This window comes from Calliopsis andreniformis, chromosome 6, assembly GCF_051401765.1.
Source record: "Calliopsis andreniformis isolate RMS-2024a chromosome 6, iyCalAndr_principal, whole genome shotgun sequence".
NCBI lineage: Eukaryota > Metazoa > Arthropoda > Insecta > Hymenoptera > Andrenidae > Calliopsis > Calliopsis andreniformis.
This window is the reverse complement of record NC_135067.1, coordinates 21,133,995-21,153,242: the sequence shown is the minus strand read 5'-3', so window position 1 is coordinate 21,153,242 and position 19,248 is coordinate 21,133,995. Positions and strand designations below refer to the sequence as shown.

At 34.5% G+C, this 19,248-nt stretch overlaps 2 protein-coding genes across 7 annotated transcripts in view; one reads left to right on the top strand and one right to left on the bottom strand.

The window, feature by feature from the left end:
* Window positions 1-12,470, top strand: part of LOC143180330 (inositol 1,4,5-trisphosphate receptor-like) — a 32,358-nt gene extending 19,888 nt beyond the window's left edge. For 3 of the 6 annotated variants that reach the window (XM_076379985.1, XM_076379986.1, XM_076379984.1), the window contains 29 exons: window positions 61-226; window positions 311-530; window positions 613-1,151; window positions 1,223-1,338; window positions 1,409-1,544; window positions 1,623-1,880; window positions 3,122-3,199; window positions 3,856-3,976; window positions 4,066-4,208; window positions 4,314-4,349; window positions 4,492-4,679; window positions 4,750-4,861; window positions 5,547-5,654; window positions 7,075-7,192; window positions 7,277-7,509; window positions 7,587-7,728; window positions 7,797-8,095; window positions 8,166-8,675; window positions 8,744-8,893; window positions 8,954-9,269; window positions 9,340-9,512; window positions 9,593-9,757; window positions 9,826-10,006; window positions 10,079-10,171; window positions 10,257-10,414; window positions 10,486-10,651; window positions 10,725-10,885; window positions 10,955-11,116; window positions 11,184-12,470. In XM_076379985.1, the coding sequence (XP_076236100.1) occupies window positions 61-226; window positions 311-530; window positions 613-1,151; window positions 1,223-1,338; window positions 1,409-1,544; window positions 1,623-1,880; window positions 3,122-3,199; window positions 3,856-3,976; window positions 4,066-4,208; window positions 4,314-4,349; window positions 4,492-4,679; window positions 4,750-4,861; window positions 5,547-5,654; window positions 7,075-7,192; window positions 7,277-7,509; window positions 7,587-7,728; window positions 7,797-8,095; window positions 8,166-8,675; window positions 8,744-8,893; window positions 8,954-9,269; window positions 9,340-9,512; window positions 9,593-9,757; window positions 9,826-10,006; window positions 10,079-10,171; window positions 10,257-10,414; window positions 10,486-10,651; window positions 10,725-10,885; window positions 10,955-11,116; window positions 11,184-11,264 (5,329 nt within the window). In that variant the 3' untranslated portion in view covers window positions 11,265-12,470. The remainder of the gene's footprint in view (window positions 1-60; window positions 227-310; window positions 531-612; window positions 1,152-1,222; window positions 1,339-1,408; window positions 1,545-1,622; window positions 1,881-3,121; window positions 3,200-3,855; window positions 3,977-4,065; window positions 4,209-4,313; window positions 4,350-4,491; window positions 4,680-4,749; window positions 4,862-5,546; window positions 5,655-7,074; window positions 7,193-7,276; window positions 7,510-7,586; window positions 7,729-7,796; window positions 8,096-8,165; window positions 8,676-8,743; window positions 8,894-8,953; window positions 9,270-9,339; window positions 9,513-9,592; window positions 9,758-9,825; window positions 10,007-10,078; window positions 10,172-10,256; window positions 10,415-10,485; window positions 10,652-10,724; window positions 10,886-10,954; window positions 11,117-11,183) is intronic. The other 3 variants (XM_076379988.1, XM_076379989.1, XM_076379990.1) reach the window with 3 other exon arrangements.
* Window positions 12,471-15,386: 2,916 nt separating this feature from the next.
* The window catches only part of LOC143180943 (uncharacterized), a 181,372-nt gene continuing 177,510 nt past the window's right edge, over window positions 15,387-19,248 (bottom strand). The window contains exons 14-16 of the mRNA XM_076381006.1: window positions 17,649-17,925; window positions 16,135-16,276; window positions 15,387-15,944 (exon numbers count right to left, since the gene is read on the bottom strand). Coding sequence (XP_076237121.1) covers window positions 15,749-15,944; window positions 16,135-16,276; window positions 17,649-17,925 — 615 coding nt within the window. The 3' untranslated portion in view covers window positions 15,387-15,748. The remainder of the gene's footprint in view (window positions 15,945-16,134; window positions 16,277-17,648; window positions 17,926-19,248) is intronic.

Sequence of the window (19,248 nt, the reverse complement as noted above, 5' to 3'; positions counted from 1 at the left end):
ACAATATTTACTATTTCATTGATAACACTAGAGAACTGTTTCATAAATTATACAATTTAGTGAGGAATGTGCAGCGTTGGATTTGGATGGCCAAGGAGGCAGAACGTTTTTGCGCGTCTTACTTCACTTAGCAATGCATGACTATCCACCTCTAGTTTCTGGTGCATTGCATTTGCTTTTTAGACATTTCAGTCAGAGACAAGAAGTTTTGCAAGCATTTAAGCAAGTACGTTCTTTAACAATTGTAGTGTCATGAAATTATGAAGTGTAGTATAAGAAACAATAAAATATAACATGTTTTTACATGTAGGTGCAACTCTTAGTTTCTGATAGTGATGTTGAATCTTACAAACAAATAAAATCAGATTTAGATGTTCTACGGCAATCAGTTGAAAAATCTGAACTTTGGGTCTATAAATCTAAAGCTGCAGAAGAACATAGTGGTAAAAAAAAGAAGAATAAAGAGGATGAAGACGAAGGGGCTACCCCTCGCAAAGCACCGCCTCATTTAACTACCACTGACAAAAAAGGTTTCAACAATTTAGATTAAGAAAAATGGGGAAAAAGAAAAAGAACAATACATTTTTCTAACTGTGATGACTATGTTTTTAGGGTCTGCGATAGATTTGGATATTGGACCACCATTACATTCAGATCAGGCAGAAGAATATAAAAAGATTCAGCAAATTCTAATTCGGATGAATAAATTATGTATTCAGACGATAGGTGGTCAAATAAAACCACGAAAACACGAACAGAGACTTCTCCGTAATGTTGGAGTTCACACCGTTGTCTTAGACTTATTGCAAGTTCCATTTGATACCAAAGAAGATGTAAGAATGAACGAGTTAATGCGATTGGCACATGATTTTTTACAAAACTTCTGTTTGGGTAATCAACAAAATCAGGTTCTATTACACAAACAACTTGATTTGTTTTTAAATCCTGGTATACGCGAAGCTCAAACAGTGTGTAGTATCTTTCAAGACAATTCGACTCTGTGCAACGAAGTCAGTGCCAAAGTTATACAACATTTCGTGCATTGTATTGAAACGCATGGGAAACATGTACAATATCTGAAATTCCTTCAAACGATAGTAAAAGCTGAGAATCAGTTCATCAGGAAGTGCCAAGAAATGGTGATGCAAGAAGTGAGTATTATATCGATATAAGGTGTATTCATTTACACTGTTAATTATTCAGTTAGTTGCTATTTTTGTAGTTGGTTCAAGCTGGTGAAGACGTCCTGGTTTTCTACAATGATAGAGCTTCGTTTAACCATTTTGTGGAAATGATGCGTTCTGAAAGACATAGGATGGATGAAAGCAGTCCACTCAAGTTCGTATTTTTTGTAGACATATAGATGAAATAAATCATATCATGTATTTCATAATAACATGTATTGCAGGTACCATGTGGAATTGGTAAAACTTTTAGCTTGTTGTACGATGGGTAAAAATGTTAATACTGAAATTAAATGCCATAGTCTTTTACCATTAGACGATATTGTTGCTATGGTGTCGCATCCAGATTGTATACCAGAAGTAAGTATCATAATTTATATGAATATATATTTTTTGGACAAAACTATAAATTACTCACATGTGTATATTTTTGAATAGGTAAAAGAAGCATATATCAACTTTTTGAATCATTGTTACATTGACACGGAAGTTGAAATGAAAGAAATCTATACGTCAAATCATATGTGGTCGTTGTTTGAAAAGTCTTTCATCGTGGATATGGGTATAATAGCAACTGCAACGCACGATCGCGAACATGCTGATACTGCTTTAGAAAATTATGTGACGGGTTGTCTAATGAATATCATAACGACGTTCTTTAGCAGCCCATTTTCAGATCAAAGTACCACAGTGCAGGTATTGTAATTATTCATTGTATTATTTTATCATAAATTTATTTTATGTTGTACTATAAGTACAAATCTTTTATTTCATTTGTAGTATAATCAGTATAAGCTTATTACAAAAATCTTTTAATTCAAATTAATATTTATGTGGTGAATATGGCACCTTAACTTTTGTTTCGGCTACATAAAGCACAGTGGTTTACACATTCAATACTTCAAAAACAGAAAAAAAGATCATTTTTTAATAAATGTATTTATATAATCTTAACCAAAGCACAACACAATTATATTTTCATGTAACATAACATTTTATCATGTATCATATAAAAAAATAATTGTTTTCTATCCGATGGAAAGTGTATAGGTAATATTTTCCGATCTTTATTGAGTGTTTCTTTTATATTTTTGCACAAGTATGATCTATATATACACGAAAATGATAAAAAATGATTTTTTTCTATTTATAAAAACACATACATCTATAGCGAAGGTGCTTTTTATCCTGTTAAAACGATTGTTACATTTACATAAGTGTAAAAGTAATTAATATAAAACTAAATATTTATTGTGTTTCATTACTTAACTGAAGTCCATCAATATGGAGGTAATTAGTAAAACTAACATGACAGCGTTAAATTAGTCCCTTTTAATGCCTTGAGTCTTGGATTAATATAAAAAGGCTTAGTATAGACACAAGCATAATGGTACCGTGTAAGAGTACTTGTAAAAGAATAATTAACAAACCAGTTTCGTCCCTAAGCAGCATAAATATTTTAAAATAGGGTTGGCATATACTAGGTATAAGTAAAATAACTGACATGTATTTAATCGTGCAGAATTTGTGCAAATACTTTGTCATTTATTTTATCCGATAATTTCTTGCTTTGCATGATATAAACACATTAATATAAGTTTACTTAGGAACCAAGTACATATCACAACTAATCAACCAGCTGAGGATATTGTTATTTCTTTGAAACACAATTATATTTTGTTCAGTTTCTATTGATATATTTTCTCTATTCATTTTAATTTCATCATTTGCTTCTTATAATACAGTAAGCCAGAGTGTATAAATTGGTTATCATAGCAGTAATATATTTTTTGATGTGTGCTTGGTAATTGGTGATTGCATCAGCGGCATGTTCTGTGTTTTTGGCATGCAACACCTGGCCTTCTTTGACTCACCAACATTGGTTTACTGGGTCTTGGGTGCTGGGTCTATATGGTGGTGGGTTGATTTACTAATAGAAACATCTGCACGAGGCTAGACTATATTGGAGCATCAAGGAGAGTGACCGGAATACTGATAATACTCATACTGATTATGTGAGTACCACATTAAAAAATGCTCTGTCAATTCTGAGCACTTGTAAATACACAGGAATACTAACATGGATTAGTGGGACATGGTATTAGAGAATGTTTGCCTTGAAATTCAGAATCAATGAGTAGTATACAATAATGGATACTGTTTTTTATATTCGAATCAGATGTTAAACTACTTTCCTCTACTCTACTTGCTTTACTTTACTGTCCTGAATGAAGCAAGCTTGCTACTTACATTCTCTAAGGCACTAACTATGTGTCTCTCACATGTAAAATATTTTTCTCTATCATCTATCTGCTATTTTAAAATGTTCTGTCCTACAATTTGTACAGCATGAATCTATGGTTTAATATTCTATAAAAATGTTCACTCATTGGAATTACTTCTTAATAAGTGTTACTCTAAACACAAAAAATAATAACAAATATCTAAAATATCTAACTATATGTGTACTTTTTAAATTGTTGAGATTGTAGTACAAGCTGCTTTGTATTTGAAAGCCTGATTTAGATAAAGAATTGCTATAGTGAAGGATAAATAATTCTTACTAGATACTGTAATAGTCTAATAATATAATATATATTATTGTAAATAGCATTTACAATTTTACTAATTTTGCTATTTATCTAAGAAATATTTGTGTTTTTCATAACAGACACAGCAACCTATATTCGTTCAATTGCTCCATGCAGCTTTTAAAGTTTCACAATGTTCATGGTTAAATGCTGGGCAAAGATTTAATGTGGAAAACTGTATACGAACATTGTCAGAAGTAGGTAAGTGAGTACATACTACTATGCAAATATTGCAGCGATTTGCTTAATACAAAAATTGCTGTGATTTAATACTGTGTCCTATGTTTTAGCTAAGGGTAGAGGCATAGCCATTCCAACAGATCTGGAGAGCCAAGTTGCTTCTATGTTTAATAAAGCAGCAATGCTAAGTAGACAAACAAGTAAATGGCTTCAAGCAGCAAAGCAGCCAAAGATAGAACGCACACAAAGTCAGGTAAGAATAAAGATTACTTAATTATTTTGGATTTTATCAGTTTTTACTTCAAATATTATGTCTGTTGTAAACAATTTATAATTACTATAATCTTCAAATATATAGAGTGACTTAATTTGTGAGGAGGATGGTAAATACGAGGTAAAAGTCACTCAAAAACGTCTTGATATATCGCTTTGTAATCATAGTGTAATACAGCTAATAACTTGTAGCTCAGCTGTAGGGTAGTTTCAGTTTATTTTATCATAATCACGCTTTAAATATGTTGTACTCTTTTATTTAGTTGATGCGTCTGGATCGAAGTATAATAGAAGGTCTACAAGATATAGTATCGTTATTGGAAGAACAGTTGAAACCTTTGGTTCAATCAGAATTGTCTTTATTAGTGGATATTCTCTATCGACCCGAATTACTATTTCCAGCAGCGACTGATGCTAGAAAAAGATGTGAAAATGGAGGATTTATCAGAAGGTAAATATTTTCATAAAAGTTAAGGCTATTTTTTCCCACATTTTCTTCAAAATTATAATTCTTTCGCTAGATTAATTAAACATACTGAGAAGCTACTGGAAGAGACGGAAGAGAAATTATGTGTAAAGGTACTGAGAACTCTCAGAGAAATGATGGCTATTGATCCCGAATATGGAGAAAAAGTAAGTTTCATGGAGTTGTATTTTGCATGAATTTACAAGAATCATTTACCGGAAAAAATCACAATAATATGGAAAAGGGCATTCAGTTGTTTCCGAGAAAATGTTCTTGATATTAATTGACGGTGATAAATCCATCAGTAACCAACTAACAATACACAAATTCATAGATTCTTATGTTCGTATAGTATATGCAATCATTTCTATCCCTTTTAGAGTCTACAATAGTGTTAACAATGATGTTAATCTGTTTATGGCTAAATAAAGTAACATTTCGTGTGAATGTTTGGAGACGAAGTTCAAGCTTAATTCCATAGTTACAGTTAATCTTAAAACATTGAAAATCTGGATTTATCATCGTTAATTAGCACCCCACCTCGTAATATTAATTGAATATGTTACTGTTCCAAGTTCTAGTTGAACCTAAATTTAAAAAGATTTGTGTCTCTGTACCCACTTGTACTTTTACATGTCCGCCGAAAAGCTAAATGCCCATATGTTCATGGCACTTTAGTCGATCAGTACGCAATTGAAAGTTCTTTTAGTTGGCAATATAGATAAACGCAAAATGAAAGAAAAACAGAATAAGCTTTAACGAACACTACACAAAAGACTTAAAATAACAGTGGGTGAGTAGGTTTCGTAGAATAGATATGTAGGTAAAGATGTTTTCATGCTGCAAACGAAGAGCGAAGGTGTCTCGGAAGAAGAAGAAACAGAACAGAAGACCGAGTCACAAGTTGGAACAGGCTCTGTCGATGAGTCTGAGACTCGTCATATGACTCAGCAAGAGCGGGTAAAAATTAAAAGTAGATACCAACGGTAATTTGTGGGCACAACGTATATAAATTGGCAATATGAATTTGATTTATATTACTGAGAGTTTATCTCACCATCACTCTATCGTTATTTATTACATATTCTTGCGAGTTTTAATATCATATATCTTCAATTACTATACAAATATATACACATAGGATATCTGGTTGATAATTGAACAAAATTGATCTGCTAATTTTTTTGAACCACAGTATATATTTATATTTCATGATTTTATAAGATATGCATATACACTTGCTTCAGTAGCTGCTTGTAAGAAATAACATTGTTATATCATCCGATATATTTGATAACATTTGCTTAACTACAAAGTGTAATGTACGTTGTGTAAATGCCTTGTGCATGTGCTTGATCAATTTTACTATATTCATTTAAGTTTATTTTTTACTACTATCTTGTTACCTTTATCAATGAATATAAGTATAGCTATGTGATTTTATGTTTAAAGTAATTCTGATTTACGATAGGAAATCTATTTATCTACATCTTTAGGATAAAGTTAACATTTAAATAAATGTTTAAGTTTAGTAATATTAATTTATCGTGAATCAAAATTTATATAAATTTTTTAAGTCTTATGTTATATAGTATGAAGTACTTTTCTAAGTAAATCACAGTATGGGCATAGAGTTTAGTAATAGAATTAATAAGAAAATATATTTAAATATGTATATACACTTCCATTACAGTTAGGTGTACCAATACGTCAGTAGATATTCTTTTAGCAGTCGATTGTTTTAAATATGAGAGCAGCAAGTAGAATTTATAGATGATTTTGTATTTTGAATAATCTTTGTGTTTTAACTATTACATACTTTTTTTAGAGATAGTGAACATGATAGTAGAGCTTTTAATTTAGAGCTGATTTTGCTGCTCCCAAATAGATATTTTGAAATATTCAAGATTTGAATGCATAATCTATAAAATTTATGCGTGATGTTTACTAAATTTCATTACACTTTTCCTCAAAATTTCTAAATACCCAAATCACACAAATCTTCAGCATTGTGCATTTTCTAAAAGATACAGTAACACTGAACTATCTCTTCTGTATTAAATTAATGTGTGTTCTGTATTTCACTAACATCTATATAAATGACATACAAAATTGGCTAAGAGATATATTATCACAGAATAAATCGCACAAATATCTCTTCTCTTAATGCACAATCAATGTATATACACGACTTAACTATTTTAATTGTTAGAAAAATACCTAGAATGATAGTTTTCTAATACATCACAAATAAAGCACTGATATTCCTATTGAAATAGATTGAGTCTTTTTTGAATTTTATGCACGATGTATTGGTACATCACAATTAATTCAAATTTATTCTATTACATTAATGTGTACCCCTTTTCCTTTTCTTTAGGGAGATGCACTGAGAAACAATCTTCTAACTCGCTATTTTGGAAAGTCTTTCATACAGAAACCCGAGAATGTGGAAATTGGTGTTTCTCATACTCCTCCAGTCACGCATGGACCAGGGGGTATTAATAAATCTTTAAAAAATAATTTGGTTTTTAACAATATTAGCATACACAACAATATCGTATATGTTACTTTTTTTCTAGCCAAGGTATTAAGTCGAGCGGGCAGGACATTGCACGAAATACAGAGTCATCTTGATCGAGAAGGTGCATCAGATTTGGTAGTGGAATTAGTTATCAAAAGCGTACATTCTCCTAGTATATTTGTGGAAGCTATAGAACTTGGCATCGCATTGTTAGAAGGAGGAAATCCTATTATACAAAAAAGTGTGTTCAACAAATTAATGGGCGGTGACTTGAGTCAATCATTTTTCAAGGTACATCCTGCTCTATTCCCATTAGCTTCTTTTCGATAGAATATAATATCATAATATTTGAAAATTGTAACTGTTAGGTTTTCTACGACAAAATGAAAGATGCTCAACAAGAGATCAAATCTACTGTAACAGTAAATACATCGGACATAGCGGCTAAAGCTCATGAAGATAAAGAGCAGAGCAAAGAAATTGAGAAGATATCAAAAAAACGTACATCAGGTATAATAAAAGTAGATTCCAAATATTTGCGTTCGAAGCTGGTTATATTGACACTTTTTCTTATACAGGGAAACCCAATGGAATTGTAATAACTGATGAATTGAGAGAAGAACTGAATCAGGCTGCGTCGTCTACTGTGCAAGCGTACGCAAACGTACGCATTCTTGCCTCTGGAGAAGATCCATCGACTAATGCTGCTTTTGGTAGTGCATTAGAGGATATGATAGCTGAGAAGTTAGAAAGGCATCGTAGTGGAACAACTGGTGCAGAAAGAGATGAAGCACAGCTGAGTGCAAAAGTTTTAGTGATGCAACCAATTTTACGTTTTTTACAATTATTGTGTGAAAACCATAATCGTGATTTACAGGTATTCAATTTGATTTTAAAATTTATAGCACTATGAATTTTATTACAGAAAAAATATTTGTTTTTTATAGAACTTCCTTCGCAATCAGAATAACAAAACTAACTTCAATTTGGTATCGGAAACTCTCATGTTCCTGGATTGTATTTGTGGTTCGACAACAGGTGGATTGGGATTGCTAGGACTCTACATCAACGAGCATAACGTTGCATTAATCAATCAGACTCTGGAGACGTTGACAGAGTATTGTCAGGGACCATGTCACGATAACCAGAATTGCATTGCTACTCACGAGTCCAATGGATTGGACATAATAACTGCCTTAATTTTGAATGATATTAATCCATTGGGGAAAACTAGAATGGATTTAGTTTTAGAGTTGAAAAATAACGCTAGCAAATTACTATTAGCTATAATGGAGAGTAGAGGCGATAGTGAAAACGCGGAGAGAATTTTGTACAACATGAATCCAAAGCAATTGGTGGACGTTGCATGTCGTGCATTCCATCAAGAATCATTAGACGATGATGGTGACGTCGATGATTCGTCTACAGATGGTGAAGACGGGGTGTCGCCCAAAGAAGTAATATTTTTAAACCACAGTAGCTTTAATATAAGTAACAAATTGTTATTAATGTAATTATTTTGTAGGTGGGCCATAATATTTATATCCTATGTCATCAATTAGCACAACACAACAAGGAATTATCATCAATGTTAAAGCCATCCGAGGAAAATAACGCAGACCCGAAAATTAATAAAGCGTTACAATATTATGCAACTCATACAGCTCAGATTGAGGTACGATATAGTTATACTGATATTATGATCATACATTTTATGGAATCATTGTTGTTTCAGATTGTTAGACACGATAGGACATTAGAACAGATTGTATTTCCAATTCCTGAGATTTGCGAACTTATTACCCTGGATACGAAGATCAAAGTATTACACACTACAGAACGGGACGACCAAGGGTCCAAAGTTTCTGATTTCTTCGAGAGGACTGAAGATATGTTCAACGAGATGAAGTGGCAGAAGAAACTTAGGGGGCAGCCAGTACTGTTTTGGATGAGCAGTTACATGTCATTATGGAGTAATATTTTATTCAACTGTGCGGTACTCATAAATCTTATTGTAGCATTCTTCTATCCGTTTGTGGACACTGTGCCTAGTAAGTTCTCCATTTTTGTAGAGAAGATTCTGAATCGGAATATATGAAATATTTATTTTTCTGCTTGTAGAATTAAGTTCACATTTATCTGCTCTCATTTGGACGGTAATGCTCTCGTCTGCCATTATTGTGATGACGTTACCGCGTGAATCTGGTATTCGAACGTTAGTAGCATCAACAATATTACGATTGATCTTTTCTATCGGACCAGAACCAACATTATGGTTACTCGGTTTTGTTACGGTAAATGTTTAAAAACAATTTTTACGAAATATGCTTGAAAAGTCGAGCATCTCTACAATTCAACGTGTGTTTTGTTCCAGGTTGTGTTAAAAGTTGTACATCTTATAAGTATTATAGGTAATCAGGGCACGCTAACAAAGAGTATAGAGCAAATAGTGACGAACGTGGAACTTTTATATCATCTATCGTATCTTATATTTTGTGTTCTCGGCATTTGTATGCATCCATTTTTCTATTCAGTTTTAGTAAGTATTTACATGATAAAGCCAGAAATTATGACATGTAACAAAATACTAACTCTACATTCTTTTAGCTCTTTGATGTAGTGTATCGCGAAGAAACGTTGCTCAATGTAATAAGATCTGTTACAAGAAATGGAAGATCCATTATACTCACTGCTGTATTGGCATTAATTCTAGTTTATATGTTCTCCATTATTGGTTTCATGTTCTTTAAGGACGATTTCTTAGTGCCCGTTGATGATGATATTGTGTGTGAGTACATTTTTTCGTATTATACATTATAATAGTAGCTTCAACGATTTTAAGTACAATATTTCATTATAGCATCTTACATGGAGGGAAGCACGAGCACATGTAACATTGCTGATAATGAAAAATGTGAAGCAACAGAAACAGTCTCTCGATATGCTCGAGAAGGTATTGTAGGCACTTAATTTAAAGCAATTATTCAACAAATCTAACTAAATATCAATTAATATAACATCTTTTTGTGATTTCATAGTTAATGAACAGGATAGCCGAGCAGATATAATCAATGTTGGTGGAGAATTAAAAGAACGAGCATGTGATTCCTTGGTCATGTGCATTGTCACAACTCTAAATCAAGGTTTACGAAATGGCGGTGGTATTGGTGATATTCTGAGAGCTCCTTCCAGCACTGTAAGTATACAAATATGAAACATGAAGAAATTTGTAAAATTCCTACAGTACTTAAACTAATCACATTATAGGAGCCACTATTCGTTGCCAGAGTTGTGTACGATTTACTCTTCTTCTTCATTGTAATCATTATTGTCTTGAATCTCATTTTTGGTGTTATCATTGACACATTCGCCGACCTTAGATCAGAGAAGCAGCAAAAGGAATTGATTTTAAAGAATACTTGTTTCATATGTGGTAAGTGTATTTAATTTGTCTTCATTTTTTATATTAAAAACAATGTGTTATCATTGTGTGACTTCTTTTACAGGTTTAAATAGATCATCCTTCGATAACAAAACTGTTTCCTTCGAGGAACATGTTAAACACGAACATAATATGTGGCATTACCTCTATTTCATTGTTTTAGTGAAAGTAAAAGATCCTACAGAATTTACAGGACCTGAGTCCTATGTTTACGCTATGGTGAAGGTAATAGTCCATAGAGCTTCAAAAAATTGAGTCGTGCCTTAACTTTTAAGCTCTGTGTACTTTTTACAGGATCGGAATCTTGATTGGTTCCCGAGATTAAGGGCCAAATCATTGGCAGCAGACGAGGGTGAAGGGGAACAAATAGAGTTAAGAAGCTTACAGTCTCAGTTAGAGTCAACGCAACACTTAGTGAAATGTTTGTCTCAACAACTCACTGAGCTTCACGATCAGGTAAATTATTTCTCCTCGAAGACTGTTTAATGCAATGAACATTTCATTAATTTATACGTTCTGTCAGATGACGGAGCAACGAAAGCAGACGCAGCGGATAGGCCTCTTGAATGCTGCGTCAACAGTTTTACCACACATTCCCACGTAAATTTAGGATAAGTATATTTCAGACTCTTTTTTTCTAATTACACAAGAATCTCAATTTGATACTCTGACCAGATATTCGATGCATAAGTTTCGTGTGTGTTCTTAACAAGCATTTAAAGACACGGAAAGGTAATGATAGTAGCACGAAGCATTTGTACGGTTTTGTTCCTAATTCTAAAGAAAGTGATTTATACGTATAAGGTAATATCACTTGAATTTGACAAGAACGATATTAGTTTTGTTTCTCTATTACAAAATATATATATAATGTGGTGAGCTGATTAACATTTAGTTATTAAAATTCGATATATTATTGGCACTAAATATCAAACATTTTCGTTTCATTCAGTAGATACAATGAATTATAATAATTGTTGAAAATACGTGTTACTTAAAGTTGGTTGGTGTGAAACTTTTTTTGTAAACTTAACTACGGGAGTAAGTAGGATCCTGTATAAAAGTGATACTCTATAAATTGACATATCTAAAACGCATGTATCGAGGTTTTATGACCTGTTCAACAGGGCTTTAAAAATGTTGATGTTTTTATCCATGAAATGGATATGTAAAATAAATGTTCAATATTTAATTTGATATTTTAAGAAATTTGTTTCTCGGTTGTGCTTATAGGTTTTTAAGTCCGTAAAATGGAAATACATTTTAAGGAATATGTATTTCTCTCTGAGTATATAATTATTTCTTCTTCAACGAGTTTATTCAGAAATTTTGAAATATATTTTTGAATTTATTCGCAATATTCATCAATCTTCCGACTTTCATTTTATGATGTATCTTAAATAAATATCAATAGTTATCAAAGCACGCACAGATTATTAAATTGTGCGCATAAGTCTCATTATAAATCAATCAAACATCGAAGATTGCTTCATTACATTCATACAGACTTTATTTAATATGTAGTTTAAATAAAGTGTGAACAATACAAGAGGTAAATGTAGTAACACGTGTAACAGATTCTAATTGAACATTTCTAATTGGAACTAAAATTTATTTTTTATGTTGTCAAGTATGTAGTTGTTGTCCAATTACCTCATACGTTTGAAAAGCAATAGAAAACAAAAAACAGAGCAATCGTTAACTTACCAAGCGTTAAGTAATTTTTTAACTGTCTATTATCCTGATATTAGGTACAAAAATTGATAATGTATCAGGAAAGTTTAAGAAATAAATCTACTAATTATACATATATCGAGATTCGTAGATATTTATAGCAAATTGGTGTCATTGAATATTCATTGAATTAAGAATTAATCATTGTACCTAAAACATGTTGAGTGGAAATATGTTAGAACTGTTATATCGTAAAAATGTGTGCAATATCAGTTACATTGTTGATTTAGATTTATTTTCCACTAACACGTTCAATCGGATGATATTCAATATCCAGTTGTGTCTATAAACATTTATATTTATATATATAGATATGGATATATTGTATGTTGATGACTTTTTTAACGTAGCTGTATTGTACATACATATTATGTTCGATCTTATATCCACTTCTCGTTACTATTACTTGTTGAGATAAGTCAAAATGTTGTTTTTCTCTGTGCCAACTTTATATGAATTTTAGCGAATTGTTATTTAAGATATTCACTTATGCAATGCAATGCATAAGTGAATGCAATCTGAATATCGACCGCAGTCGTGTTATCTCTAGATGTATATGTTCCGTATCCCGACTATAAGATGTATAAATATACTAGCTATGTAGACTGTATTAAAACTTGTACGTGAATAAATAGACTTGTTTTCTTTTTTAATTATAATGGTTCCTCAGTCTACTTAATTTCCAACAGTTTAAACACTTAACACTTTGATATTACTTCACATGTTCCATACGAAAGTACGTCATCGTTGGAATACAATATTTTGAGTAGAACTATGGGAATAATTAACATTAATGCAAGCAAGTGTTCAAGATAAAAAATAATAAGTTTGCATGGTTTTCGAATTTATTTTATTCATACTTTATACGAAACAATTGACTATTTATTGTGACTTAGATATACGCGACTAGTACATACACGTAACATGTATTTTCCTTTTCGTTAGTTAGACGTGTTTTGTGCAAAATCGGTACATTTGTTTAAGGAACAGATCATATCATAATCTCTGTAAATACGTAATAACATTAAAAGGAAACAGTTGGTGATTTAGTTTCTCCTTTTTCGTACAATTTCGAGGCTTATGAGAGAACACAAGTCACTTGAATATAGCTCCGGTGACCGGTAATTACAATTTCTAAACAGTGTGCACTTTTTTAGTAGTTCCTTCTTTCTGCGGGACCACCTCTTTTAGTACGTTGCAATTACATCGTGACTTTCATCTCTGTTTCGACGAGGCTCTTGCACCAGCTGTTCGTTTATTATACAAATTTAATATCTTTAACTTCCAACGCAATGCGCGTTGATCAATCGTTGCTCAAATCATTACCAACCTTCTTTAAATATATAAGAGTTTAGATAGTATCAGTCTTTCTATTCATTAGAATAAATAAATGCATTAAAATCGCTGCAAGTTAAACCTAAAAATGATTCTATACTATTTACAATTCCTCAATTAAAGACGGAAAAGTAAGAAAAAATATCAGCCGTCGAAGGATCGTAATGATTTAATTACTTATATAATCTCGTGCTTCACGAGATAAAATTGTACGCGTCGCGCTTCAACAGGCATTAAAGTCTCTCTCAACATAACTATATTAGTTAGCTGCAGAATCATCAAATAAATGGCACGATTCTCTGTAGAATGCATCTTAGTACTGCAAAACTATTATCTGCAATGAAGAACAGTTCTCGCGACATTCTACATACAAATAATAATGTCAATATTGTGTTACAAAAATCTGCAAATTTGTAGAAACTTTTACAACGATGGATGGTTTTTGGCCTAGTTAGAATCGCGTGAATGCGTCTGTCGTTCAATTCAGTGGTTGCTCGATTCATTTACATACATCAAACATTCACGTTTTACCTCATATTTCAGGCTTAGTCTAACAATCAATCGCGTTTCCGGAAGTCGACCGTCACTTCTTTCTTTCCCCTCGTGACTTTTCTTAGAATATTTCAGAATTAGAGTAGAAGTTTGAATTAATATTATTTATTTAGTAACTAGAAGATATCGAACTAAAACGTGCTTTAATTCGTAAATTATATTTCTCGTGTGATATTATTCATCATGTCTTCAGGAACAAAGTTTCTGCAGGAGGTGGGAGTTCGATGGACTTCCGGAAGAACCGCGGTAACAATTAATCGAGAAGCACCACAGGGGCACCCGAAGCTCGTTCGTTAAAATACAATTTGTCTCCGTCCACGGAATCTCGCCTTGTTATCATAAATTATACCGTACAATTTACAATAATCCCGATAGGTTGAACAGAGTAGTTCGTGATACTATGTACAAATCTCTACATCTTCTAACGCGTATGTACAAAAGGACCTATATCGTATAACTTCTTACACGTTTACTTTGGCATTTGCGTGAGAGAGAGTGGTGACGTGTGTGATTCTCGCTACTTCAAATCCGTGCATCGCTTTTCTCCTTTTTTTCCTTCCTTCCAGTTTTAGTAATTCAATTCGCTATATTTATATGTACGCGCAGGATGATGCGTCTAAGAAGGAACATTCTCTAATACATCTGCCACTGTATGTGCGTGTTTTTCATCTTGAAAAAAAGAAGTGTTAAGAACCACCAGCGTCACGGAGGGTTTTTTGTTTAGAAATGTTTTGTTTAAATAAGATTGTCGTAGTTTTTCTTACCTTGCAGATCTATTTATATGTTCCCTTACAGACGCTTCACTCTGTGCATTGATTTATGTATATGCATACGTATGTATAATATGTACATGCTCTATTAGACTCTTAAAAACTAAAACGAGTGGTATACACCAAGTGATTCACCTCAGATTATTTATATTTATATATGCACTCCGACTAGGACGTTGAATTCCAAAATTCAATTCGACTCGTTTCTATATGTATCGATGCCATTGTAGCCGCATTAATCTTTTACAAGTTTCAAATTTTACTACCGTGCATCGATTTTTAAAGTCGATTACACATACTGTGTTAAAATCTTGATAGTTGAAAAATACTTCAGAGGCTTTTGTGAAACCCTTTTGGAATTCCTTAGTTTTAAGTAATTGATGCTCGCGTTTGAACAAGTCTGAAACTTCGAACCTAAAGGATGAGGTAATAAATTATATTTTAAGTATTAAAAATTACTTTCTGCGGAATACTTCCACAACAGATACAGAGAAAGTTTTGAACTTTCGATTATTATAACAATCGCTCAATTTTTATGTGGAGGAATTTGTGAAGGACTCAAGGGAAACACGAGCATCAATGCTCGTTACCTAAAGGGCGTATGTACACAATTAAGGAGAAACTTTAGGCTCGCTCGTATAGTTTGTTTCTCATTGAACAGGAACGTGTGTGGACACAATGTGTCAAGTTCATCCACTCAACAACCGGCCGCGTAAGCGAGTAGTATCGTGGCAAGGATTAGGATCAGCGTTTCACACGGTCCATTTCCGGTGTTGGAGCTGAGCACATGGTTCGGAGCTGGCGATGGTCCACTTTTGTGAGTGTTTGCGATAACTGACTGACTCCTCCACTTCATTGTGTACTCTGGCGCAGTTCTTCCTAGGGCTTGCAATCTGCAAACACAAATATTTTACGTTTATTTCATTCCATAGGCTGTGCATTTCCTTTGAAATTTATTTAATTTTAATGTTCCCATAGAAATATCCACTGAATTATCGTCAAAATTTATTATAATTGAGGAATCATAAAAAACAACCCTTAATGGAATTCACAACTTATTGAAAAACATAATATGAAACTTACCTAACAACCACGGTGTTCGTCTTCCAAGGCAGAGTGAAATTTTTGTGCGTATCCCTCGAGCAGAATGTGTGTAGTCTTGGTCCTGCTGGATCTCCATTTTTGCTGTATTCATGTATCGTTAGATTCCAAGCGGTACAGGGTCCTAAAATGCGAAAATGGGACATAAGATTTCAATATCTGTGATGATCAGCAGTTTGATCGACATTTGTCTGTAAATTCGTTTTGCAACTGTTGATATAAACAAGTCCGAGCATGCACAGTTGCAGAAAAATATACACCGACCAAATTTACGATTACAAAAAAATTGTTTTCGTGGTTTCGTTTCGCGGTGGTTTACAAACCTTTCAATAATTTCGGTTGAAAACGTTTGAATATCAATGACTCGAAAAAATTCTGATCCCCGGTGCGTGGGGATTGTGAATCGAATTTCTCGTATGTTGGTACGGTATTATTTTTGCCATCGTATTGTATACTATTTCCATGAAAACATCAAGGTAGTCTAGAATAGATATATTGTTTGTTGCGGTTAAATACTGTTCGTTCGAGTTTAGAGAAATAGGTACCGCTGGTTACGATGAAATTCTAAAACTCCTTGACTCGCTTCGCTTCAATCATTCAAGTGTTCGATAAAACTTTTTGTGGCTACGTAATTGTAAAATTCGCAGCTGAGAGTTTAATACATTTCCCTTAGCGACAATTTCCAGAAATTCCTCCAAGAAGGAATCGATTTGAAGCACGAGGAAAAATCTAGTTCAGGAAATCTTCCATAGCGTTCATCAAGAGCACAAGAGGACCTTTAACCTCCCAATCTCAGAAGTCCGCTGCGAGTGGCAGAGGGCTGCGTGGGGAAAGAAAAATCTTGCCGCTGGGACGGAAACAGAGACGTGTGAAAGCCGTTTCTGGGTTTGCTCCGCCGCAACACGTTCTACCTTTGCCACGGCTGCGTTGTCTCGTGTCTGGCAGGAGAATGGCGAGGGGAAACGACGAATGGAACGTCTGGCGGAAAGAGGAAATCAGGGGAATAGGGGTGTCCTCTTCTAAAGACACGGCCGAAACTGGCTCCCCTTGTCCTGGCAGGTCGGATGGTCCCTTTAATCTCGAGTCCTGTCTCGATTCGTCTTCGAAACCATTCGCGGGAAGGTCTTTTCTTCTTTTCTTGTACGCCTCTGTTTGTTTCGCCCTTTCGTCGGCCTCTGTCGTGCACATAACGAACTCAATGGCGCGGATAGAAATTCCAACTAAGGCTGGAACCGAACCGAACTCGTTCGAGGGACAGAGTTCTACAAAGTGTCTCTGTTGAATTACTGACAAAGGATTGCGATTGCATGGCTCGACTTTTATTCCTGCGTCTAACCACGCACACGTCTATTCTACTTAACGAACGACATAAAAAATTATTTGTAAATAGCGTAGCCAGTAAGCTTCTGCAACTTTTAACCTGTAGGCTTAACGAACTGAAAATGGATAAAATATTGCTCATGGTCAAAATATGAAAAAGTAACGTAATAACTTACGGCTCTGCGTAGATTTCACTTCGATGGTGAGCTGCCTATCAGTGAGGGAGTCCAGAATCCACGTGCATCTCTGCTGATAATACTGATTGAGCTTTAATCCAGTGCTGGCCAGGTCACCGCCGTTCACCTCGCCTTCCGGCTTCGTTGTTGTGTGATCGCCGCAGTAAGTGTCCTTGATAAACTCGTAAGCCGCACGGAAATTGAGGCCTGCCTTCGAGGACCTCGACCACTCGATGTAAACCGGTGTCCAACTACGGATCCCAACTGGCAGCCAGTCCTGCACGATAGAGCGAAGATAAGGGAACTCTGTTTCGAGTGTAACAAACATTTACAGAGTTTACTTATAGCTTTGTGGGAGATACGAAATCAACGTTAGCTATGAAGCAAGTAAAACTTAACAGTGATATAAACAAAAATTTATATTCTTAAATGAGGGCCCCGTGTCACGTAATTTTCTTTGGTGAAATTATAACTACAAGGATGTTAGAAGGGGACCTTCTGCATTAAACTCATGTCCCATCAGTTGAGAATCGTTTTAGTTAGTAAACAGAAAGAGTGACTTCAGAATCGAGGTATAACTCGTGCACATTAAAAATAGCAAGAAACCTGTTCTACAAGTTTTAGCGCCTGCTTGTACATTTTCCAGCAACCATAACAGAGCAGCGACTGAAACGAAGGAGAGTTCAGCGACCCGCAAAGCAAAAAGGCGGTCGTGAAACTTTGAACGGTACGAGATTCGTGAAAAGTTAACTTGAAGCGTTCGAGTCGGGGCATATTTCCTCCCCTGGTAGCGAACCCGTAAATTGCTCAACAGAGAGATACTCTCGACTGGCCGAGAGCAGAGAAAAAAACAATTATTCTTCCCGCTTGTCCCTACTTTGTTTCCCTCCCCCTGCCGCCGTTCCTGCACGCGCGTTATTTGTTTTATTCACAAGCCAGCGAAATCGTTCGAGAAGTAATTCCCCGGACGGTTGATGGAATAGGTGTTGAATAGAAAGGGGAGAGCGTTCAATGTCCAGGGCGAATACAATCGGCCGAGTAGCGCAGCCGCTTGTCCGTGAATAGAGCTCGAATGAAACGGTGGCAGTCGGACGTGCGCGGCGAAAAATAAAAGGGGAAGAAGAGAACGGCGTTCGGGGGCTGTTTGCTGAGTGTTTTTCGAGTTGAACGATCGCTGGTCATCGATGCGCCCTTCTCCCTTCCTTGCCGCTATCATTTCGCGAGCACGGAACCGTTCTTCGGCATTAGATATCGATGGGATACGAGAAGGGCGCTCTTAATAGCTGTTGAAATGTAGGTACAGTGTTGCGCGTTCGAGCACAGAATAAAGGGGCACGAGATAGGTACGAAATGAGGATATACGTTTTGGAGGTTCTACTACGTACTGAAAGTCTGATCACAAATCGAGAAGAGTGTTTTAATAGGTATTGAAGCAGTTTGATTACAGGATTGAGAATTCCAGCACATAATGAAGGGGTATAAAATAAAGACATGTGCTTTCGAGGTAGTATAGTTTCGAGTGTGAATAGGGCCCACTAAGCAGTATAGGTTCGATTGTGTTTAAATATTAGATAAGTAGTAGAACCTGGTATATGTTCAG